This window comes from Ascidiella aspersa, chromosome 2, assembly GCF_963924565.1.
Source record: "Ascidiella aspersa chromosome 2, kaAscAspe10.2, whole genome shotgun sequence".
In the NCBI taxonomy this organism is placed as follows: Eukaryota; Metazoa; Chordata; class Ascidiacea; order Phlebobranchia; family Ascidiidae; genus Ascidiella; species Ascidiella aspersa.
In genome coordinates, this window is record NC_139448.1 from 20,193,008 (window position 1) to 20,219,723 (window position 26,716).

Genomic DNA, 26,716 nt, shown 5'->3' on the forward strand with positions numbered 1-26,716 from the left:
CTTGGCACATGACTTTCGTTCTATTTTACCCTATTGCCCGGCTTCTCGCTTAAGAGGGAGCAGTATAAGTGTCTCATTACAATCACTTGCCAGCGACCGACCGGTGGACAAACTTTACCATTTACTATACGAGATAGGCGTCGAAATAGTGATATAGGGCGCAGAATGCAATCACCATTCCAACGTAAACATAATTACTACGCCTTAGGGACGCTAGCGAAATACAAACGCGAGCAACGCGTGTACGAGTATGCTGCAGGGGCAGTAGACTCATAAAGTGCTACAACAAAACACCTGATACGATATAAGTAAAATGGTCAAGCTCGATGACACCTCCCCAATAAGCCTGAAAGACAAATGTTTTGGTTAACGGGTTTGGCAATCAAAGGGTACCGGCGATTTACGAGCTCTCTTTGATCGTCTCGGATTTGTGGTACCATACTCGAACTCGTTCAAGACCGCTCTCTTGGGTTCGAGTTGGGGTATGAGCGCGGGCGTGTATCTGGTCGGCGCGGAACCAATGTTCTCAGGGACTTCAACTTCGGTCGACGATAACAAGGAATCAGAAACTGCCGTTGGGCGCCGGGGTCTTTATCTTCAAACATGACATAGCGTGGTCGTGATTGCTCCACATGGCGTCGCCATACGGTTCCCTTGGTCCCACTCGCACGCTGACCCCGCGCCTTTTTATAACAATGTGTTCAAAGTCTAGACTCTAGAGCGTAACAAGGACCCCCCACCTGTTAAATGGGTGCAACTTTATCCTTTTTCTCCACTTGCGATTTAGTAGACTCTCTGATTTGTTTGCCCTGGGCCAGAAGGGAGTAACGTGTCTATTTTCGTGCGTATCTGCCGATTGTTTGGGAGTTGACTTGCACAAAATCCTGTTTACAGTTTTGTACCAGGCACTCAGCAGCTCCATTCTTTGCAAGATGATATTGGGCTTCTGTCAGGTGAACTATACCGCGCGTCTTTCAGTAGTTCTGGAATTCTTCCGAAATTTCGGGGCATTGACCAACACAATGGTGTGAGGATAGCCTGAAAAAGAAGGCGAGACACAAAAAAAGTGTTATCAATGTGGTAAAGTCGCTCATATTTTTCGAACAAGGGTGTATTCTGTGTTGCTCATAAGTTGCTAAGCTTTACATTGTTGTAAAGAAGGATTCGTTTGCAATGCAACCGTGACAAAGCCGAGTTGATAGCGACACTGGTGGATGATTTACCGGGCCCTATTGCAAAATAAATTTGTCGCTAGATGGCAGCACAGATGAATTAGTCGGTCTGATTTGTAATTCCCCTCTATTAAACAAAAGCAAGGTTAAGTTGCTATTCCAAGAGGCCTTTCCCCAGCGCGCCCTCGTTGGTCGCACTTTGACTCGTAAAAAGTCACGTTCAATATAACGGGATTTGCCTTTAAATAAGGCCTCTCGCGATATTGTATGTAAAGTATAGGTAAGCTTATTGATGAGTTTAAACCTAAAATAAATTACAAGTGTGTCCATAAATAAAGAGCTTTTTAATTTTAAATTACTGCTATAGTGTCGGGACAACTGATTTATTACTCCTATTAGCCTATCGAGTCCGCGAACACTTACGCTAATAGGGAACTGATCCGTCAGCACCGTACAGTCACATAATAATAATTCTGTTAAAAAGGCAAGCAGGAAAATGCATAAAGCAAAAAAAGTTGCACTTGGTAATTTTTTCTAGGAGATACAACGGATATTATTGAATGCAATTTTGTAATAGCCCATTATTTTTTTTTATAGTAAAATAGTCGCCTTTCGCTTTTTAAGTTTAAATTTTATTTTTAAAACTAAAGAAAATTTAAATAAAATAATAATAAACCGACGCTGGGGACAGTCTAGTAACCAATGACAACCAATATGACAGCCTATCTATCTGGGTGATAAAAAAGCGTTTACTAAGATTTTGCGTTGCCCTCGCATATTTAAACCATCGCTTACAAAAATTAGAATAGTATTATGTCAGATAAGCCAGCATTTGAAGAAGATGCGTTTCAAGCATTGGAAAAAGATTTTCAAGATGTCGTCAGCGAACTTATGGGTGACAAGACTCTCGAAAGGTTAGCTTTTAAGGCAGTTCGGGGTAGGGGGTAACACTAATTTACGGAATGATGAATGGTCGGAATGGTCGGAACGCTCACAGTATTTTTATTAAATATAATAACACTTGACCCACCTTCACCCAAACGCTAACCCCCACCCTAACCCAAATATTGTGCGTTGGTTTAATAATTGTTTTAACGGGGTAACACTTAAATTAGTGAGCGTTCCGACCATTCATCATTCCGTAAATTAGTATTACCCGGGGTAGGGTACCTCTTTTTCCCGGAGTTTTTCACTCCCGGGAAACGGGATTGAAAAATGATATTTCCCGGGAATCCTGACAAAATTTTTGTGTCCAAATTACGCCATTATGATGTTTAAAATTACTTTATATTAGCTCCAAACATTTAATTAAGCTCATTTATGTTCTGTAGTATTGCCTCTGCAATCTTACAAGACGTTCTTGTATCAAACGCTGCACCCGTATTTATTGGGAGCATTTTTATAGGTAAAATAAATTCAATTACGTGTTTTCCGCTGGTAAGCGCAAATAAAGCAAATCAGGCAACGACTTTAATAGGTTGGTAATATTTTTTTGTCTTTATATTAGTCAAAAATGACAATTTTTTAAGTTTTGCTATGTTGCCGAATCACCGGGATTATAAAAAAAATTTCCCAGGATTCAGGATCGTTATGTGCGGGAAATCCCGGGAATTTCCCGTCGAAACATGCCCGGAGCCCTAGTTCGGGGCACTTTCTATTTGGTATGTAGTAAGTAACGCAAAAAAATGGTCTACAAATAATGCATAACACCCAAACGCGAACCAACTGCTTTTATTTTGCGTTACTTTTTTCATACCAAATCGATTGAGCACTGGCATTTCTAGGGGGTTTAATAAATGTTAATAACTTACAATAATTACCCAAATTCATGTTCATACATTTTATTCTTTCAGCCGTCATGGTGCTGATCTAGAATCCTGAGACGGGCTCAAAATCAAAATGTGCACATTGTGGGCACACTTTTTTGTTACAGTAACAAAACGATCTGTCATTATTGAAATTGCAAGGAAGAAATAAATATAGGACTATAAATATAATATTAATACTTGAACCATCCCAACCTAAACACTTACTTGCACCATAACCCCTGATTGCATTCCAGTGCCTTTATGCCGAGATCTTTGGCGTTGAATGCTTGCCAAAAACCATGCCAGTAACGTCATTAGGAGTAAAATATCGCCGGCCAAGTAACCTAGCCATTTCTGTGTATATATATATCACCTATTTTTGGTATAGGTTTTCAGCCAAAACAAAATTGGCACTAATGGCGGACACAAGGTATGGAATGGAGTCCGACCATAACCTGAATAATATTGTTAGAAATATAAACGTCAGACAAAAATGTGGCAGGTTTGTAGACCAACGCTGCAGTGATCCTCAATTTAGGATTCCAACAATCTTGTCATTAATATATCACTGAACAGATTATATGTCAAGTTAAATACTTAAAATGGTGACAGGTACATATTCCCGATATTTAACCATGCTAAACGTTTGTGTGTCAGGCATGTCATTCTGTAAAATATATTTTACCTTCACGCTTTCAGTAAGAAATATGTGACCATGTGTTAAATCTTCTTGATTAAAATTTATGAATTTTTTTTTATTACATGCAACTAAAATACATGTAAGCGAAACTTTGTATTAAATAAATATTTTTTCCTCTCACTGAGTCATTAGCACCTTTTGCTAACTCTTAACACTCCCCCCCCCCTGCTAGGGGGCATACCCCTTTTTAAGAAGCCTTGCTGTATATTGTTGCCTCTTTTTCTTTGATGTACAAACAAACGGAGACATCAGAGAGTGACAAACACCATGTTTTAAATTTGCCTTGTTTTGTGTACTTTTTGCTTTATAAAATTGCTGGATAAAAATTGGAACCGAAATGTTGTTTGTCAGTTTATTCAATATGAGATATTAATGTGTGACATGAATTTTTTTAATAGAATGCCTGTAGCCACATTATTAGGTTAAGCTCAAAAAGACAATACATTTACAATTAGTTTTGAACCACATTTAGTCTGTTCACCAACGTTTACTGTTTTGGAAATTAACTTTTAAGTTATTTTTTATTACACAAGCCTTATAACTTAAGATTATGATTTGTAAGTCTGTTATTTTACACTAAATTTGTTTGTTTCTTGTAAGAACAAATTATTTTGGTTATCCTCAATAATAATATGAACATCATGGATTCTTGTTTTCCTTAGGTTTCGTGTTGAATATGAAAAACTCCACAAGGCCCTTAAAAAATCTCATGAGAGTGAAAAGCGTCTTATGAACAAGTGCAGGGACCTAAATGCTGAAATTGTAACAAATTCATCTAAAGTTTCACAAGCACTTAGATTGTCACAAGATGACCAGGTAATATCATTTACATTTTGTTTGACTCGCCGTACATGCAACACAAGGAGATGCAAGTTGCCCTTCGCGAATGCAATAAATAACTGAAACACTAGAGTTCTGCGTTTTCTAATTGTTATTACACATTTACCATATCTTACTTTTACAATTCTTTTTAATGAGCTTTTCACATTAAAAAGATTTATAAATGTACCAATTGTTTTAAAACAGGACTTTCTAACTTTTTTTTGCAACCCATTTTAATATTATCACTTTTCATCACTACTTAGGTTTGACAGTGATATACAGAACATTTTGTTGTTTGCTTCAGCATGTGTTTGCCAATGCTTCAGTTAGAAAATGTTTTTTGTGTTAGTCTTGAAAGATGACCAATTGACAATCAGAAAGGTGCAATTTTAATAAAAGTAACCCTTACCCTACCTGTGCCCCCTTTTGACCCTACTTGTGCCCCCTTTTTTGAAACCTAATGTTTCACTTTTTAATGTTATCTTAACACATTTCTATGTTTTTTTTATTTTTTTACACACTGCCTTAATATTGTCCAAACATAAATTTATATTTTATTATAAATAATTACTGCAAATAAAAGCCTGATTTATTTTTGTTCGGCCTATTTGACAAAATCGATTTTAAATTTCACTGCCCAGTGTTAATCCCAGGATTAAAAGTGCACATTACGTATAAACAAAAATAATTACATTTTAAAATAAAAAAAAAAATCTAACAAAGAGTTAATAGTAACTCCTAACAATAGGCCACAATACAACAACTTAAGCAAGAGTTGGAGAAAGCCTGGAAAATGGTCGATGCTGCTACAGAGAGGGAGACAAGAGCAAGGGAAACCATTCAGAGCCTGAAGCTTGAAATTGCAAATCTTACTAAGTTAGTAGAGCAAGGTGCTGGACTTTCAATGGGACAAGAACACAGGTATAATATATATGTCGTAGTGCTTTAGTACAGCGGCTTTTAAAGTTTATAGAAAAGCAATAACCTATAGTGTTGCTATTACCTCAGTATTTTCTCCCAAACTGTCAGCGCATGGGGATTTGTTGTTTACAGCAGTGATTCTTAAACTTTGTGCTCTGGCAAACCAGTGTACCTCCATAGATTCTAAAGTTTGTCCCGCAATTTGTATTGTTATTATTGAAGATGTATTACAAATAGGTATTCCTGTATTACATATATACATACATTTAGGCATGCAAGGCTTCAATGATACTATCATTTGGTATGAATTAATATTATGGTTTTTAGATACTACCTTCAGGTAGTAAAGGTAATTGTAAATTATAATTGTATGTATTTGTAATAAGTGTGCCACAATTTTTTTTAATTACTTAGTATGCCAAAGGCTAATAAATTAAAAAAACAGTGGTTTAAAGAATAGTGCTCCCATACAATTTTACTTCATAACTCAGTAATCATAAAGAAAAATATTTTGTGCCACTAATGTGTCTTTTTTGCCACTAGGTTAATTTATTTACACCCTTTCTCTTGCATACAAAAAACTATTTTACTAAAAGCACAAAAATAATAAAGCCAACAAAACTATTTTCAGGCAATGTAATGTTACTTACAATACTTCATAGTTTTCTTCTGAGCAAAAAAAGTAACTTAGGTTTACAAAATTGTCTTTTTAATGAGATCATTAGTGTTCTGTCAATATTAAAAAAAACATAAAATAATTGCAGGTATTTTAGTAGAATGACGAGTAAAATAAACAGGTCGAAAAAGGGATTGAACATAGTACGAGTAACAAATTCACACTAAAGTCCACATTCTGTATAAATACAGTTTAATTAACCCACTTTGATAATGATATTTAACCATATCTTGCAAAAATTAAAAAAGTGTTTTTTACATTTTTGATATATTGCTGTGAAACGTTTGTTTAGTGTTAACGAGCTCATAAAAATCAAAGAAGAAGTTACAAAGGAAAGGGATGATTTGCTAAGTGACATTGCAAACATGCGTGATAAGCTGACATCTGCTTCAGCTGCTCAACTTAAGGCTGAAGGAGATAGAGAACATGCTGAGGTTAAAATTGCAGAGGTAAATTTAATTTAAATATAAAAAGAACCTTTTAGAAACTTTTTAGGGAATTACAATGTTGTTTCACTGCATTGCTTACTATACCTTATGTTAGTGCAGTGGTTCTTAACCTTTTTTCAGCCGTGACCCCCTTTGGTAATTTTCTCATGCCTTGCGCCCCCCTATGAAAATATTGCGACATTTGCAATCAAATATCACTAAGAAAACAGGAAAATAGTGAAGGGCGTTATTGGTTGCGTGAAGCGCGAAAAATTTTGAGTTTTATTTCGTCGAATTGGCTAAACTGCAACCGAAGAGGCGTTTCACATTGGGCAGACAACAAATTGCGCAAGCTCGACACATTGATTTTATCGAGCTGATTTTGACAAACGTGTTGCGAGGGCATTTACTCCACAGTTGTAAGAGTTGTATGATGTCGAGCGCAAAAAATGTCAATCGTAAATATTAAACATTGCGTTATCGTGTTTCAAAAGATGTAACGGCACACAATACAACGGCAATATTACAAAAACAATATAGTTTCGTGCAAAAAAAGTTCGACTCCCCCTGTTGCCATAGCCTGTTATCATATATAAAATATGGATGAAAAATAGTCCGAAAGGGCGATAGCTTTTATCGGTTATCTATAAGTTAATTTAATAGGGCGGTGATACCGTGGATTTTTTAAAAAGGAATTAAAAGATTCGCGCGCATCGCGAAAAATTTGTGCAGTTTTAATGTTAAAGTTGGCAAAAAAACAGAGTTTGTATGTAGGAATTATGCCTAACCCAAATGAAACCATTAAAATCACTGCAAAAAGTTAAAATATTGAAGTCGAGCTCGCGCCCCCCTTAGAATTGCTTGGCGGCCCCCCGGTTAAGAACCGCTGTGTTAGTGTATACTCACAGTTTTTTTACTTTAACATGTTATTAATGTAGGGGCACAGACCTATGATTCCTGTGGCATTATTTTTGTGGTACTCATATATTGTACAGTGATAAGGAATTGACACTAAATTGTTGTCAAATAAGGAGGTCTGACTTTATATTTTCATAACATCCAGATTTTTTGTCAAAAAGCAGGCCCATATTCATTGTCCTAGCTACCTATTTTTGTAACCCACAATGCAAAAATTGAAATTTTACTTATCACCCATACAATGAAACTTATTGAACCAAGCTGTTAGTTAAACTTAGTGTAGGTTTTTAATGTAAGACATTGGAAATTTTTGAAACAACGTAAACCGTGTAGAAAATATGTGCAGGTTTGTCTCACTTTCCTATACCAGTGCTCTACAAACGGTGTGCCGCAGCACACTTGTGTGCTACAAGGCCTCTATGTGTTACATGCCTTATGTACAGTTTTTTTATTAACTAGGAAAATACATAAGGTAATATGTCAAATATTAAATACTAACAATATATCATGTTCGTTTACGAATTATCTTTTTATTTTATGTTTTTATTAGTTAATATATTTCTATGGGGAACTGGAACACTACAAACTTGTTTTGTCTGGATTAAATTTGAACCAGAACTTCAAATTGTCTGACTTACAAATAATGTGTACTTTCTGCTGAGGAGATACTTTTCTAGTATTACATATGAATAGTATATAAAGTGGTGCAAGTAAATTTCAAACCAATTAAACTTTAGGGGTTAACAAAAAATATTTAAAAATAAAAATAAAAAAACATTTTAGTATTTTTAAATGAACATTTAAAAATTTTTTTTATAAATTTTATCAGCATGATTGTTGGCATTATTAGATATTATAATAAATTAATTAAGACATGCCGTTTTCTATGACAAAGTTTGAAATGGAATACTTTTTTTACCATTTTTTTCATACAATTTGGTTTTACTCTTTTAGTTACAACAAGATATCCAGATGAAACAGAATGAAGTACAACGTGAAACACGAAAACGGGAAAAGATGGAAAAAGAACTATCCTCTGAAAAGAAGGAACTTGAAGCAAGAGCAGGAGAGATAAAATCTTTACAAAGTCAGCTCCAACGAAACAAGGATGACAACACAAGACTAGAACAACAATTAAAGGAACAGAGGGTAATAATGTCTTAAACTTGCACTTAACTGTTCAATATGTGTCAGGATAAAAACCAGTATCCCTTTTTTTGCTACTATAAGAGCTGTTAAAAGTGTAACACAATTAAACAATGGTTTGTAAATTGTAATCCATGCACTGAAACAACCATGTAATGGCTTTTTTATGCAACATCTGACGTATTTTGTAATATTTACTGCCCAAGTGCCCGTCTAGTGTCTGTTTTCTGTTTATAAGAAAGCAGTCCATGAATTTCGGTTTTAGATACTTCATGAGAAGGCAGTTCGTGATATGGACTTGCTAAATTCAAGGTTAACTAAACTCCAGCAAGATTATCAAAATCAAATTGATGCTGCAGACTCTCTTGCTACTGATAACCAGAACAAGGCAGCTGAATTAAAGGTAAACATGAATGAAAACTTTATTCTTTGTCTGGAAGACACCATGATTGACTTAATACATGCTTTTTGATAAATGTTTAGTTTTTTTTTATGTAGATTCTATGTAAATAATACTGTAATTTGAAATAACACTGATTAAAAATTATAGTGATATGCTTGATTCAGGCAAGAGAGGATGAAATTAATCAGATGAGGCAAGAAACTACTCGACTCACAAAGCTCCGCGAAACAATTCAAAGAAGACTACAATTGGTCGAGGAAAGCAAATTAGAAGTTGAAGGACAAAAGGAAACTCTTAGAGGCCAGATTAGTGGTCTTGAAAGAGGTAGTTGGTAGTAAAAAAAGTTTAAATAAACACAAAGTCATTTTTAAGTTGTACTTTTTTCAGATAGTTGTATACTTTGGTTTAATTCGAATTGCTAAAATACTTGGGTTATTTGCAGCTAATACTTGTAAATACGAGCAATCAATCAGTAAAGGGTCCGTGTTTGTATTAACTTATTTATTTTTTTGTCTGAAAAGTTTTTACCGATTGGCGTATTGTTACAGAGCTTGATGCAATGAAAAAGCAAGCTGAAATCGACCGAAAAACAACGGATGAGCTTGTCCGAGAGCGTGATATTTTAAATAAAAACTGTTTGAAAGTAAGTAAGATCGAACGACACACATACTACGAATACAACATACTTGGAGTAAGCTCATTTACAATGGCAGTATTATGCCAAACTCAAATGTTATTCGATAACAGCCTACAATGAATAATTTATATCATTTTGCAGTTATAACCAAGAAATCAATCACTCGGTTAAACAATAGTTACATTTTTTCTACCTTGCACTTATTTTAAGTTTGGGAAGAAATATTTTGCTTTTTGTCAAGGCGGCCAATGCAACTCAAAAACAGTTGAATTTGGTAAGGTTGCACGAGCAGAGCAAAAAAAACCTTGAACAGGAAATCCAAAACTACAAGGATGAAGCGCAAAAGCAAAGAAAGATCATTTACCAACTGGAAAAGGAACGAGATCGTTATATTAACGAGGCATCTGATCTCACACAAAAGGTAAGTGCCGGACGAAATTCCGACAATGGCGTTATATTCGAAAAATAGAATAAACTAGCCTGCGTGCGGTTGTTGTATAACAAATTGAGTATTTTGGGGAGGCTTGCTTGCCATTTTTTATTAGGTTGCATGCCACATTTAGCACGCGTGCCGCGTGTTGGACTCCCCCGTTCTATAGTTTCCTAAACTTGTTTCTGCAAGCAAAAACAGATATGGGCCGAAAATTTACCGCCTTAACATATGGCTTAGATGCGAAAGGGGTAGTTGCCAGGGATTCATCTTCTTATACGTTAGTTTTATAAAGACTATGCAAAATTAATTTTAGAATCGTTTTGCCATCAAAATATTTTATTTATTTATTTTTACTTTTCCGCTTCAAAACAAAAATACTATTCCCCGAGTCAGTGACAAAAAGGAACGCCTAAACTAAAGCTTTTTCAAGAAAAACTTTGCGTTTTGTTTTTGCTTATGGTTTAATCTGGCGGCACATTCACGAACGTCATAAGCTTCGCGCAATGCTTCCCTGCGTTCTAAGATGAGTGAAGCTTTATTACATGGCCTCTTAATGTATTACTGCGACAATAAATTCAAATACGGCGAGGTATTTGTGGAATGATCGAAAAATATATTTGATAAATAGACTTTATGTAAATAATGCATACAATCACTGTTAAAACATACTTTAAATCTGTTGTTGCGAGCATTGTGGGAAGCAAAGTAATGTTGTGGAAGCGTAAGATCTTCGTAAGAGGCAAAAATAAATAAAAAAAATTTGCTCACGCCTAAACGTTTGTACTGCGTGTCACTAAAAAGAAATGTCAAATCATGTGATGTGTTTCAAATCATGTCATATTGTGTGTCTAAAATCGGTTAACCTAATGCTTCCCACAATCAGAGTAACACCCCACAGCCTGTGGGAAGGCGACATTAATGTGAAAGCGGAATGGCGTGTTTAATTATGTGACTTATCTACGTGGTTCTAAAGATATAATTGTTTGACGTTGTAAGTTCCCAGTATTTTTTCATTTTGTTAAAACAGTGTAAACATGAAAAATTGACGTATAACCTAAAATGCAGTTTTGTGTATGAAATAGGTCACTAAACCAATGCGTGAACGCGCTGTGACCATTTAATCACTATTTCACGTATTACCAGCATTCTAAAACCTTGCTGAAGCTGCATGTTATATCCGATAAGTAAAAAAATATTTGGGGTATTTAACATCAAACCAAACTGCAACGTCGTGTGTTTTTTCTTAAATGGAGCTATTAAACACACAACCTTGGCTAAACACGTCCCGCATATTTTACGTAACGAAAACCCGTGACATATATCGCTCGAAAATCACTAACAAACGTAAAGTAGTAGCAGCAATTGTTTAAATTGTGCGAAATTCAAGCAAATACGTAATCCCGGTAGGTACCATACTGCATCAAACGAAAAAAATCCCGTTTGAAATGAGAAGGTTTGTCGGCCGGTCGGTCGACCACACACGTTCGCAGCTCGGTCGCTGACATAAAACAAATAGACAGACAGAGCAACGTAGCAGGTCTTTTTACACGTATGACGCAGTTTGGTGCCGGGCTTATTTGCTGGAATATTACGAAAGTCTAAATAAATACCGTAACATCTTAAAGTTTTACGTTTGTTAGTAATAAATGTCGTGGGTTTTTACCATTACAGAAACAACACACAACATTGCACTTTGATTGCATGTTAAATCGTCACAATTTTTTTAAACCATCGACTGTAACATGCGGCTTCAGCAAACTTTTGTACCACGCTACCAGATTAGATGCCGCTTTCACACAGGCCCCAGAGGCGGGGGGCAATATGAATACATACACATAATTTAACTTTAGTACCGGTACCTATGTTATCAATATGTACATACGATTTTATATCTAGAAATTTATGTACAAATCAATAACGTTCAAATGATACCTACTTCTGTATGGGCTTTAATATTCTTATTACGTCTTACTACAACCTCCAGCCATTATGCTCCAAAATAATAATCGCATTTTGAAGATATTCTAGAGGAGGGCAAGTCCCCCCCCCCAAAGCCAATGCCCGTATTACTTTATATCGTCTGCTTTCCGCTGCTTTTTATTTATGAACGGAGTGACATAGCACTAAGAAAATACTTTTAAGGTGCTGCAACATATGGAAGACGTGAAAGTGCGTGAGATGCAAATTTTCGACTATAAAAAGAAAATTGCGGAGGCCGAAACTAAATTGAAACAGCAACAAAACTTATACGAAGCAGTAAGGTCGGACCGCAATCTCTACAGCAAGAATCTTATCGAGGCCCAGGTTTGCACTGTCATTTTTTTCTACTCACCATTCGTAAATAAGTCATTCATATCAGTATTATAACCATATTTCTGTTGGACGTTGTAATGTACAGCAACTGTTTATTGTCAATACCTTTAGCGTCAAACTCCCAATATTTGGTTGTTTAGTAACAATTGCCCCGGTTTTCATTTATTTTCACTAAGGATGAAATTACGGAGATGAAGCGTAAGCTGAAAATTATGAACCATCAAATCGATCAACTAAAGGAAGAAATTACTACCAAAGAGGCTGCTCTTGTCAAAGTAAATCTTGACCACACCAGAGTTGAAAAGGAAAAGGAAGCACTAAAGGTCAGTTGCGATATTAGGTTTCTAAGTTTTTACAAAATAATAAGAAGTAACGACAAAATAGACGTTAAAGAAAAGTTGGTTTTCTAGGCTGAGCTTCAGAGAATGAAGCAACAGGCAGCCGAAAGCAAGACTCAATTGGAACAAATGGAGAAAGAGGTTGCTAAGCTTCAGCAAGTAATTCGTGAGTCGGACGCTGAAAGAAAAAGACAAATGAAAGAACTAGATCAGGTATGGAAAAAAATTTCGATTTCGCTTCGCTAGCTTAGGTAAAATAGTTTAACCTTTTTTGTGAGTCTAATTATGGTTCACCGAAATAATATATCCCACAAGAGCGACAAGTCATAGTAGAAGTAGAAAAAATTGTAGGCTTAATCAAACGAATCTTGGCCCAAACGTATATTAAAACCTACCCCCATTATAAACAAAGCGCTATGCTACCCTTCATTTAATAGTTAAAAAAATTGAGGTTTTTTAAAGAACCTCTCTTTTAAAGGGATTCAATTCTTACTTCGACCTAAATAAATGTATACGTAATGCTATGGGAATAATAACCTGACGGGTTTAGGTGTTATTCGACTGATTTTTTGTCTTTTGCCCAGACTTTGTAACCAATCTATTTTGCTGGCCACTACATTATTTTTTCTCTTTACCTTTCTTTGCTCACAGGTTATAAGTGAAAGGGATATATTAGGCACTCAACTGGTAAGACGCAATGACGAGCTGGCTTTGCTGTATGAGAAAATCAAAATTCAGCAATCCACACTAAATAAGGGAGAGATCCAATATAGACAAAGGCTGGAAGATATACGAATTCTCAAACTGGAGATTCGAAAACTGAGAAGAGAGAAGACAACTCTGTCTAAAAGCGTTGCAAGTTTGGAGGACTTGCGGTTAGTGTTCAGTACAAGTCATTTATAGATAAAAGTTACTTTTTAACAAAAAGTACGATGGTAGTAATCTTTACAGAAAATATTATTTTCTTATAAATACTTAATGCAGGAAAGACGGTCGATCACTAAAAAAAAAAATAACTATAGTTCACCCCGGTTTTAATCATAACAGTTCGTCCACCAGTAACAGATGAAAGCCTTACGTTACATCATAGGAAAAAATATTAAATTAGTCACATCACCCATTTTTAAAGCTTGCTAAAAATGCATTTTCAAAAAATGTTTACGACAGTCGAGAAGTATATCACACTCAACGTGAACTACTTCGCGAAAGAACGAGGTGCAAAGCATTGGAAGAAGAACTGGAGAATCCCATGAACATTCACAGATGGAGAAAGCTCGAAGGATCGGATCCTAGCGCTTATGAGATGATTCAAAAAGTCCAAGTAACAGTTTATTTGCGGATGTTTAATTTTTAACTCCTAATTGTTATTTTCCTCTTGGCCTTTGTAAAATAAATTATTATTACAGGTATTGTTATACCTGAGGGTTTACACCCGACTTCTACGTGTTGCTGCGACCTGTTTGTGTTGTTAGGTCAAAAGAAATATATATACAGTATAAACATGTATCATTTTAGGCTCTCCAAAAGAGGTTAATTCAAAAGACAGAGGAGGTCGTTGAGAAAGAGCTTCTCATCCAGGAGAAAGAGAAACTCTACATGGAACTGAAACACATCCTGGCTAGGCAACCAGGACCTGAAGTTGCGGAGCAGTTGCGCATTTATCAGGAAACTTTAAGAGGGAAAACTAAACAAATGAAGGTAATACGAAGTTATTAACAATGTCCTATTATTTTCCTGAAAAGCATAATGGATGATGTTTTTCCTGTATTTGTTACACCAGCGACTAGCTTCTGAACTGAATATGTACGAATCACAATCCTCCGAGTACAAATATGAGATTGAAAGACTTGCTCGCGAACTTCAAGATGTCAAGAAAAAATATTTTCTACACAAGAAAAAGGAACAGCAACAAAAGTAATAGTTTGCAATAACATATTTACTGTCTTGCAATTCCACAGACTTCTCCAGTGTATCATTAAGATAAAATCAACTTGCATTTCATATACTCAGAAATTACAAAGTAAACATTTGTATAATAATTGACACATCAAACCGTTATATGCAACTTGTTTATAACCTTAATCAGTGTTCCTTTTAAGAAAATGTTCTACTGCGCAAATATTTTTTGTAGTACGCAAGAATATTTTAAGGATAAGTTGGCAGTGTATTTTGGGTTTAGACACGTTCAAGGATATGGCAACAAAGCGGTTGCGCGAAAAAATATTCCATAATTTGGGTTAAATTGAAAAAAAACCGTCCAATTTAGCAAGAAAGGATATGTGATGCCTTTAGCGCACAATCAAGAATTCATTTTCTATTAACAAGATGATTTTGTCAATTTGTAAGGGCCATTGAGCCCACAGCTGTATCTGCACCGAACTCACCTAAAAATTGCGTTTATGTTAAAAATATACGTCCCCCAAAATATATTTCGTTTCGTGACCCTGAATTATTGCCAAGCACTTAACTGATGTGTTCAGCACTCTTCTCAACTTATTTTTTTTAAGCTGGGTTTTTCTGTGTGGACATTTAATACTACGTTAGATAGAAACAGCATGGATACTGAAAACCGATTGGAGAAAGTAAAACCATGTATTACGTCATAATCGTCAATACGGATTTGATTTGTTTACATGCTTTTTAGCTACAAACATCGACCAAAAAATGGCCAATGCGAAATGCTCAAAAGTGTTGTGGAAAAAGATGTAAAGATTTTTTAGTTTTTTAGTTAAGAATGATGTAGGTGCGCAAAAGGCAAATTTTACTACGCAAATTGTCTGGTGTGACTGCGCAGTTGCGCACCTTAGAGGGAACACTGACCTTAATGACAGCATGTTTTCTTTTACATTAACGAGTTGCATCAATATGCCTTTTTTGTTGTACTTATAAGCAGAGTTTTACACAACGGTATGTATTTCGTTAAACAGAGAACGCGAACGAAGTTTAGCACAGGCCGGAGCATCTTCGATTCAGCCACAAAGATCAGATGGACAACGCTTTACAGGCGGAGGATTTAATCTTAAATCCCCACCGAAAGCGGCCGCTTAACATGTCCATTTGCTTTGTTTTTTGGTCAATTTTAGTTTTTATAGCACACTGTAACATTTGAGGTCATTTCTGTAATTTCTGGCGTTTAATTTAATAAACTTTTGTACTTGAATTAAAATTTGTAGTGATCTTTTTATTGCCAAGCGATCTATTTCATAGCTAAAATATTAAAATCGGTTATTATTCAGCGTTAAATGATAACAATAGTTAAAAATTAAATTATTTTAAAACAAAAAAAAGTTTATAAGTAAATTTTTTAGCCGCATTATTCCTGTTTAAAATTAGCATCGTTGTCATAAACAGCATTTTCGATGGAAGAGCTTGACATTGAAGATTGCGTGTAGCTTTCGTTTTCTGCATCTGTATCGGGCGATTTCTGAAATATTTACATAATAATTTTGAAGCGTGTAGAAATAAGTACAACATTTTTACAGCCTAATGCTTATCTATCTAGTTACTAATGTAGAGGTTGTTGAAATGATCATGTCGAGGAGGTGCCAGTAGGCTAACTCCCAAACAACTCTCCGGAAATATATCGTGTCTATGATGTCTTAAAGACGTCATTTATATTTGTTATGGGCTACTTTAGCGTTTCCGAGCTATCGTTGCTACGAGTCTCGGATGGCGCTGGCTCTTGAAGCGAAAGCCGACGGCGCCTAATTCTCTTACACGTTCCGTGTAGGTATCTGACTTCAAAGAACAAGCCGCTAAAATAACTGACTTTAACTTCTTGCTCGTTAAGTAGGCCTATATGTTCACAAATATTAGAAGAACGCGGTTATTCAAGCCGCTGGTCTATAAACCGTATAAGATAAAATGAATTGCGATTACAATTTGCGTAGGCAGTCACCACATATGTAAGCTAAACTCTATAAGCGCTTCTCAACCGGGGTGCCGCAGTGCTCTAATGTGCCATTTTTTATGCTTAAGTGTGCCGATGGGTATTTTAAAATTTTTAAGAATCTGATTTTTGCTTATTTGGTAAGTTTCTTGATACAACTAATTGTGTACTGTGTACGATACAATTAGAGATCATTATGTCGAATAATATTTTCCTACTTGTTTTAAGTTAATTGTGTTGTTCCATTACAATTATAGTAACATTTCAGCAGGGCTGCGGAGTCGGAGTCGGAGTCGGATTCAGCTGTCGGACTCGGGAGTCGGACTCGGGTTATTTTTAACCGAATCCGCAGCCCTGCTTCCGGAAAATATTCAACGAAAATTCCAGTAGGGCTGCCGAAAATCTATTTATTATTTTTTAGAGGTGCCGTAGGCCTTAAAAGGTTGAGAATCACTGCATTAGATTGTAACTTGATAATACAAGACATGATGTCCAAAGAGTCGAACCAGAACTGAACTGGAACTTTATAAACCAGTTTTGGGTCAATTTTTTCCGCACCAGAACCGTTTTTTGCAAGATTTTAAGGAGCCGAACCGGAACTGAACCGAATAATTTGAATAAATATAAACCTTAACCGAACCTGAACCTGTAAACAAAAGCGGTTCATTCCAGTATGACGTCACAACTTGTATTTCACAGAGTCAAGTTACGCCATGTTCGAAATTTTATGAAAAAAATATGTTAATTAAATAAAACGTTTATTTTTATTTTTCATGTAAAAAAATCCTTGAACCCGAAACGAACCTGAACCGGAAAAGTCAAACGGTTCGACTCACTGGTTTAAACTATTTAAAATGTAATAAACAAAATCATCAACCTAGTCCAAATTTTGCCAGTTGGCCTCTAATATTTTGAGTCCCAGCAAGATGTACCCTTATTTTTACTTTTAGATTGATTCGGCATAATGTTTATCTTTCTACGTTATCTCCACGGTTTTATGAAATCTAATACACGACCAAAAGTGCCAGCGGTTCCGAGGCTGTTACTGCGATAAACACTTAGACTGGGACTTGACTTAATTTTGCAAAGACTTGACTTGGACTTAAGTTATTTTAAAAATGACATGTTTACAACATTGGTAATATGTCCCAGTCACATTAGTTATAATCGTGTTCTCAAAATTTGATAATAAATATACTTATATTAAAAAATTTTCGTCTCTGTGAGTCCTTCGCGCCCCCCTTGCGAGGCCCTCACGCCCCTCCAGGGGAGAGCACCTCAGTTTACAAACCCCTTCTAAGATTTACTTGCCTAAGATTTTCATAATGTAAGGTCACCAAATGTTTTGTTTAGCAGCTATTATAAGATTGGTACAATTGTAAAGAAGTTGTGGGTCCATCTGAACCATGAGCTATCCGTTGCTGACTCCTAGCATTTGTACTATTCAACAATATGGATAGCATGGTTATCTCAATTAGAACCAGTGGACTTATAGGCATTTGTAAAGTAAAACTTACTAAGTCCGTGGACAAAACTCGTGTCTTGATAACTTCAGGGGATCCTTCTGGTTTTGATTTTTTGTTTATTCCTCCAGCTAGTAAATGACCGAGTCCAGCTCCAAAAATAATTGAAATCACCAACCAAACGTTGAATGTCATAGTTACCAACATTAGCATATAAGCCGTAAATATCTGCATCGAAAATGCTGAACCCTAGTTAAACCTATTTAAAACTATACTTTTGACAAATTATAGGCTAACTTTATTTAAACTCAATCATATGTTTTTTGTATTTTACCCAACGAAGCATTCATTGACATTGGACAAACCTGCAACATATGCAATGCACTTTGGCCAAAGTTGATAATCCAATATGTCGGCAATGAAATGCGCGAGGATTGATCCGAAAGAGTGACGCTTTCCGCTTTTGAATACTCGCCCTGAATGAATGATGACGTAGCAACGAGAATCGCGACAATTTTTGTTAGTTTATCACGTAAAACAGGGGGTGTGAAACTATTTAACTGACGGGCGAAATATGAGTAAGGGTATGAAAGTTTTGAGAGGTGACGCCACAGAGTTGTAATAATGCGACGTCATAACTCCAATAATCATGAAACCTAAGGTTCTCGGATAAACTAGTGTGCATACGTGCAATTATAGTCTTGGGATGATTTCTGATTCCTATTTGATCATATTTGACGCATGGTTGTCATGCATTTTTGAGATGCATGTCAGAAACTGACACATTAGCGGAAATTGTGTACAACAAAGTTGACTACCACCGGGAAAAGCTGAAGACCAAGCTAGATCGCTTTTGAAATTCTGTAGCCCAGATAACGAATATGGATAACGTCATTATGACGTCTTTGAGCGGTGGTTGTCAAACTTTTTTTTTAAATAAATTGCGCAACGGTCCCCTAGCAACTTTTTAAATTTCTCACGGTCCCTTTAAAAATATACACAAATAAACCAAAATAACAAGTTGTTTTTAATAGGATTAAAGCAGGGGTGTCCAACTCAAACATGCCGGCGTGCCAATTTTTATCTTATAACTTCTTCCCGTGCCAAAGTTTCCTAACCAAACTAGTTCTTTTTAATCAAAAAACGCTTTTTTTACCAAAAATAAGAACGTTTATTTAAACTTGAAAAAAAAACTGTGTAGTAGAAATGCGCATCACTACATCAAAGTGTCTCTCGGTGAGCTGACTTTTGTTTCTTCACACCAAGCTATATAATATCATGTGAATGCTAGCCTCCACACAGTAAAATGTTACTATATCAAAAGTAATTGTTGGTTGTCGTGATTGCCGCGATTGTTTTATATTGTGAACAAACAAAGGTATATTGTGAACAAACAATGGCAATTGGCTGTATAACAAATTTAGTATTTTCTGACAATTGGCTGAATAATAAATTGAGCTTTTTTGGCAATTGGCTAAATAACAATTTTAGTAATTTTTGGGGAGGGCTTGCGTGCCATTTTTTATTAGGTCGCGTGCCGCTTGTTGAACACCCCTGGATTAAAGGGACATTTGCTTCTTTGCTATCAGCTCGGCTGTGTTTGGTTCCGTTTTGGACAACGCAATCCTCATATCGTGAATGGCATCCAACCGGTTTCTAGCTTCTGGCTCGATGGAAAGTAGTGCCAAAAATACAGTTTGTTTGGAGTGGAATTAGTACTTTCAAGGCCATCATTAGCACAATGCAACACTATGACGTCACAACGCACAATTCAATGGAATTACGTCTATGAACAACTAATCTTAGCTTTTAGGCCTATGTAAGACATGGTTGTTATTGTTGTGTTTGTTAAGTTTGGTTTGGAAAAGTAAGTTGCCTGAAATTTTTATTACCAAAAAAAATTTCTTTTTTAGGAGCTTCGTGTTGATTTTTATTAGGTGCTTCGCGGTCCCAGAAACTTGTCTCGCGGAACCCAGAGAACCACTGCCTTAAAGCAACGGTGTCCAACCTGCGGCCGTCGATGAATTATTATTGGCCGCTAACACGTATTGTCATAAGCATGTGTTGGCGGCCGTGCCCGAGCTGGTATGAGTTAATACGTGACATTAAACTTATGAGTTAATACGTGACATGCGTTTACGACTTTAGACAGTGCAGTCTAATGAACAGATTTCTCATGTGCGTTAAAATAAGTTGATTTTATTGACTGATTGATGCACGATTTTATTGATTGATTGATGTAGGAAATCAGTGTCGGAGATGTGTAACAAACTGAATGGTGATGTCACATAAGGCTAAAAAAGGAATTGATGATACATAAATAACGGCTAAGCAGGCATGAGTTATGCGAATTGTGAGTGGAATTATGGCAAAACTGTGGGACAGGTTGAGCGGTAGTTATAGTAAGCCTTGGTTAAACCAACGGTTGAACGAACCAGATTGTCTAATGTATCTTAAACTGTTATTGAGCAAATGGAGATAGCAGACCACAAAAATTTCTCTATATTGTTAATACCAAACAACATAAAAGATTAAATCATAAACCACAGATAGTGGCTAGTGGCCATACATTGAAACAAACTTGCGTTTTACGTACGGTAATGGCACAATGCTGATGTTGGAACTTTGAGATAGGTCTAAAATTAGACGGTTTTTGTATGTTATAGGGCAGCCAGACATCCGTCTTATCGCTTGTCATCAGATTGGCTAAGAGCATTGTAAGCAGGAATGGACCCAGAGGGGGCACCTGACCATGCCGCATAAAAAATATTTTTTTCGCAAATTTCTATGTAAATACAATTTTATCGCGCGAGGTTATATCTGTCTTTATTGTGTTTTTGTCCCTTTTAAGTAAATCCGTTAATATCAAAGGTGATATGTGTGTTAAAGCATGTTGCGCCGCATGACTAACAAAATCAATTTTTTTTGTTTAATTAGATTATAGAACATAAATGGGCGGTGGTCTAGATACCTACCACAACGCATATTATTTGGGTAAGGGTGCGGGTTAGTGTTTGGGTTTTGGGTGGGTTAAGCATTCTTATATATAATAATACTTGACCCACCTGCACCCCAAACGCTAACTCGCACCCTAACCAAAATGATGTTAGCAATATAAAAACTCCGAAGATGTGATAGAATTCTAGATCAACACCCATAAATTCCTGTGTTTTTAACCATATGCGAATTTTTCATGTGCCCAAACCCACTTCTATTAAATTAAAAGTTTGCCAAATTTAAACTTGACAAACGCATTTTTTTTGCGCTCCGCGTGATTAGACCGCATTTCATTTCCATATTTTCCCACGAGTTCGTTAGACCAGGGGTCCGCAAATACGGGGTCGCGACCCAAATTTGGGTCACGGCACCATTAAGTTTGGGTCGCGAAAGCCTTAATATATTTTTTGAAAGAGGCCTATATTTGGTAAGTTTTTTTTAATTGTTTTCATGGAGAGCCGTCTTACTTTGAGCGCGACTAGAATTTGTCAAGCGAAATATATACACCACCAAGACCCGTAAAAAGTTGTGAGACCTTCGTTCGATCCAGGCTATGGGAAAGAGCGCTCGCAATCCAACACTGATGGCCATTACCACACCAACTGATCTGCTGAGCCGGAATCTGGGTTTACTTCCTATTATGTGTTTTTTAAATAAAACTCTAGCCGGTTTTCTGCAACCAAAGCGTCGTGAGCATGTTGTTCTCTAAAAATTAAAATATGCAAAACTTCAATCAGATAAGTAATTTTATTTTGTTAGCCTAAACGCGGTATGTAATGAGAATTAATGTCTTTACGAATATTTAAATTTTTGCTAACATAAACTGCTTAACCATGTTACCGGGATGCAGTTTTTCACGAACTTTAGCGATATAAACAAGCTATTATAAAACGCTTTATGCGAATCTTTGTTTGTGGAAATATATTTTTCGTGTGGTCAAGGGTCGTCCATCTTTATAACATGAAAAATTTTGGTAACTGAAACCAGGTGCGGGCAATCTGGTTGCGCTTGGCGCATTGAGTTAAAAGGTCTGGGCAAAAGGCAGGGTTGTTTAACGACCTTGTGTTAACATGTCGCATTTTGGTTTAATTTTGTTACACCATGTTTTAATACAGATCCGGCCCTGCAGTGAAAATCATCCGACCCACAAACTCTTTTACAAACTGTACACAAGGCAATGCCCCATATTAAGAATTGTTTCAACTGCACGACTATGCACAAACTTTTAGCGCGTAGGGGGTAGGAAATTTTTTGTAGCATAAAATCTAAAATCCAAATTTTCTCCAAATAAATTCGCTGTTGTATTCTTTTTGTGATAAACATTAACAAAAAGAGTATAAGAAATGTGTTCATTTTTTATTTTGTGTGTGCCAAATACGTCACGTCTCCTTATTATTATAGGGTTTGCCAATTTAAACCAAACAAAACATATCACTGAATAAGAGTTATTATATTAAATTGCTTAAAGGCCAAACGTTTTTATACCAAAAGTGTTAGTGGAAATATAAAACGCCAAGAACTTGCTGAGTTTGGTTTGGCCCGCGACTTGGTAAAGGTTGCCAATTTCTGTCTTAAAATTTATATTGTCCCCTAAAAAATCCTTAGATCCGCGCCTTATAATGTTGAGGTTCCTAAAACGATTGGGAGACGTCGGGCATTTTTGATGAGTTGCACCCAGTTTAGCCCTGCAGCACCAAAAAATCATTACACGCCTTGCCAGTAACTATTGCACTAAACTAAGTAGCGGGCGGGAGTTGAAGGGGTTTGAGTTGGTGGGGCTCCTACACCAAGAACACATATTGGTTGCTAATTCATATTTGTCATCCGAATGAGACATCACAAGTAGTAAAACTCGAGGCATCTTTTCAGTTGTGTTACAGAACCCATTCTCTTTTAAAATTAACAAAACGCATAACATAGATTTGTCTTAATAAATAGAAACACAAATTAGAAACACAACAGCAAAGCTATTTTGTTAAAACCAACTCGAAGAATTTGGGTCGCGAGACTTCGGTACTTGTAATTAGGGGTCGCGCCACAAAGTAATTGCCGACCCCTGCGTTAGACTACAAAACGTCTTTTTAAGATCATATTTTTATGACGTCACGATTTGACAGCTTTCTGAGTCAACCCCCAAAAAATTCAACTGGCGGCCGTCAAGAGCTAAAAGGTTGGGCACCCCTGCCTTAGAGGCTTAGACAACTAACTTTGAGGTACAATTTTGGATTTCCTTGTTTGTCCTCTTCCGTTATAATTCAACAGAACATCTTGCGTGGAGATTAGTTTGTGGTTTAGCATTTTTTCACCGAGATTCACTAGCCTAAAATTTATAGTCAGTAATGCATGGGTGGTATTGGGTGGCCAAACCACGGCTCTTACGGTTGTACTGAAGTTTATTAAGGATTTCCAGTGTAATTTCTCTTTCGTTAATTTTTTTTCGTCCATATTAACTAGCTAAATGCAAATGTTTCGCGCATTTCTTGTTTTAATATATCTTATTTAAGGTGTCTGCGGTTAGCGTGGTTATTGGTCTGTGACTGGTTGGCCAACTCTGTAACAATGCAAAGTAGAAAATAATGGTCAGCACAGCTTTGCGGAGAGGGTTCGACAAGTGAGCGGTAACACTTATCTTATATTGTTTTAGTTTGTCACTCTGTACTCCTATATGTTCGTTTGGAGCAGGGTTCACCAAACTACGACCCGCGGGCCAGGTCCGGCCCGCCGGTTAAATTATTTCGGCAAGCGGCAGATTTCCCAATGATCTGCGTTACTGAGTCACACATTTTTGTTCCCAGCTTTTAAGTGTCATTTCCTGGACGGGTAGGTGTGGAACAGGGGTGGCCAAAACGCAGCTCGCGAACCACTTCAACCATTTTCATGCGGCTCAATATTTAGTGAAACAAAATTTTCGCGCCCAACTCGTTTAACTTTCCAATATGTCTTTGTAACTTTAAAAACTCCTTGTTGAATAAAAACGGTGTATTTTTCGTTGCATATTTCCAAGCGAGACTTTTTTTATGACTTTACATTTTTACCATGACGCTTAAACAAAATTATGGCATCCATCTCTGCTCAGATCCTTTTTCTATTTGTCTAACATTCATAATAAATCTAGCTATTCGCAAAGTGGTAAGGAAGAAACAGGGTGATGTATTACCCGTGTGTAATTTGTGACTCTTTGAGGTTACCCAAGTAACAAATGCGGATCGTGGTATTTTACTGGTTGGTCACCCCTGGTCTACATACTACGGAAGACTCGTGTGAACATTTTGCATACTTTTATTTTGTAAAAATGAGAATATTTTTTTCAAAAAACAGATTTAGTCACACATGCTAATGGATGCTTGCGCAAAATGTTTATTTTTTATTTCATCTGGTCATAATCCATCAAAAAATATTGTTGAAACCCAGAAACAATTTTTTTGTTACATTGTTTTATTAACGCTTTATTAACCGAAATGTTTTTGCTTTGTCAAAGGGTAAAACTAAGCTAAATTTTGCCGAAATTTTAAACTATACGATAATTTTATAAAGCTATCTATAAAGTTTGAATACTATTTTCTTATATTTATTAATATTTTATTATATTTCCATACTCACATGTGAATTAGATTGTTGGTTACATTTATTGGCCCAGTAAATTCGCAGGTTTTTTAATGCTTCATAACCAATGGCGATTAAACAAACAGCAACACATGATCCAATTAACTCTGTAAAATAAGTGGATCACCTAATTTAGATGATCTTAAGCTGTGCTTGGCCACGCCCTGGTGCTATAATGTTTCAACTTTTCGTGCACATTGATTCTGGTTCGTAACTCATTTACAGTAATAAAATTCTTACAGATGTTATAATTTCTTTATATAGTCGTAACGAGGACAAATTTGAGAACCATTGACCTAAATACTAGACTTGTTTAGTTTTGCCCGTAATAATAATAACTTGCCATTCGAAATAACGAAAGCAGTTACTTTTGCAATTTGCATTGCTTCGCTTCTTCAAAAATTTGACTACCGTACCATATAGGTAGGCCTATATTTACTAACCATCAAATAAACAACGTGTTTAGATTTAAAATACTCTTGTACTTTTAAATTTTTTTCGCCTCTAATATATTTTTAGAACTTTCTTAAAATTGACCCCTGTTCTAGAAATACGATTACATTGTTATACAAATACGCGTCGTGAGTTACTTATAAAAGCAATAAACCATGCATCACGTAATATTCCGCACCACAGCCTTAGACCAACACCTAACAGGCACTTAAAACAGGGGCACGTCCCTATTCCTAAGAAGGCATTGTAACCATTTATTCTGGAAATGCTTTCTCTACCATTCCCTTTTTTGTAGTGTACGTAAGGTGGTGTTTTATTGGTATCCCTTTTTGCCTTTTTCAGAGGTATCCAACCTTTTTAATATGTGACCCCAATTTAAATAAAATGAAATCAGAATTTACATTGCGACCCCGTTTGTTTTCAAATACGGATAAAATGTTTCAAATAATGCGGGACAAAGTAACATGTGCGAAATGCGTAAATTATACACAATTTCAGAGAACTGTATCTAAACATGTAAACCAAAATGATTGCTTTTAGAAAGTTTTGCAGTTTAATAACATAATTAGGCAGAAAAGCGGTTTGGTGCATCGGCTGTCATAATTAAGAATACAAAGCCTACTTCTTATATCTGCAAACAACGTTGCCCAAGTTAAGTAATAAAAAGTTGACTTGAAAAAAAAAAAAAAAACACAAAAAAAAACAGCCCTTTTTTATTGAAAGAATATCGCAAAGAAATAATTTGCAAAAGTCTTTCGCTGTCTTTTCGACTTTCGCTGCGCTAAATCAAAGAAACCTAATTTGTGAAATGTCACGTTTGCTGATTTAGCAGCTCTTAACAGCTAAAAACAGCACTTTTATGTAGAAGATGCACTCAGTCACATTTGTTAATGTGACTTCGTTGTAAAGAAAACGAAATACATAAATCGTACTAAAACAGCAGGAATTTGGTGAGTAATGGCGACCCCACAAAAAATTTAGGCGACCCCACTTGAGTTCGCGATCCACAGGCTTCCTCTATGAAATATCAACATTATTTTTTCCAAAAAAAACAAACACATTTTTTCCGCGCTGCGAGCTGTATTTGTTTAACGTAAAGCTATTTTTTACGATTAAAATATTTGGCTAAATGCCTATTAAATTTTCGAAACAGTTTGTTTATCATATATAGCACGGTTTATTAACCTTTAACCTATTTGTTAAAACATTCATCAAATGAAGATACACCAAATGTTTTTCGCTTACCTCCTTCCGAACATACTTTCCAGCCATTAAAAAGTAGACTTCCAGGAAACTCAAAGTTAAATTTCATTGCCATCATGTCCATTGAACAGTTCTCCATATCTATTAGCCTATATCTATATTGGTACCTTCGATAACATTTACTGGAAATTAATTGGTGATTCAACAGTAGGCCTATTTGTCAAGAAACAGCGAAAGAATCTCAAACAAGTCAGTGAGCTTACAAGTGGTTGTGTAGGGCAACAGGGTGTTTGCTAGGTACTGTTTGTATCGTTAGCTTGGTTTGTTCCGTATCAGAAGGTCGCAGAGTAACGGGGAAGGAAGCGACCAGAAACGACTGAAGAGACCAGAAAC

The 26,716-nt window shown here is 36.1% G+C and overlaps 2 protein-coding genes across 2 annotated transcripts; one reads left to right on the forward strand and one right to left on the reverse strand.

Moving 5' to 3' along the window:
• Positions 1-1,924: 1,924 nt before the first annotated feature.
• On the forward strand, positions 1,925-15,875 carry LOC146164260 (cilia- and flagella-associated protein 58-like). The gene is made up of 17 exons (XM_083381758.1): positions 1,925-2,086; positions 4,343-4,496; positions 5,251-5,423; positions 6,392-6,548; positions 8,400-8,594; positions 8,857-8,994; positions 9,159-9,318; positions 9,543-9,637; positions 9,873-10,052; positions 12,207-12,368; positions 12,554-12,700; positions 12,788-12,928; positions 13,367-13,590; positions 13,883-14,036; positions 14,231-14,413; positions 14,496-14,629; positions 15,643-15,875. Exons 1-17 carry the CDS (start codon positions 1,986-1,988, stop codon positions 15,761-15,763), a joined length of 2,619 nt encoding a protein of 872 aa, XP_083237884.1. The 5' UTR covers positions 1,925-1,985; the 3' UTR covers positions 15,764-15,875.
• A 153-nt stretch (positions 15,876-16,028) lies between these two features.
• On the reverse strand, positions 16,029-26,483 carry LOC146164261 (protein SLC31A2-like). Its single transcript, XM_083380696.1, has 5 exons — positions 26,366-26,483; positions 24,665-24,774; positions 18,433-18,543; positions 18,122-18,295; positions 16,029-16,139 (listed from the first exon to the last, which is right to left on the reverse strand). Exons 1-5 carry the CDS (start codon positions 26,460-26,462, stop codon positions 16,029-16,031), a joined length of 603 nt encoding a protein of 200 aa, XP_083236822.1. The 5' UTR covers positions 26,463-26,483.
• Positions 26,484-26,716: the final 233 nt, after the last annotated feature.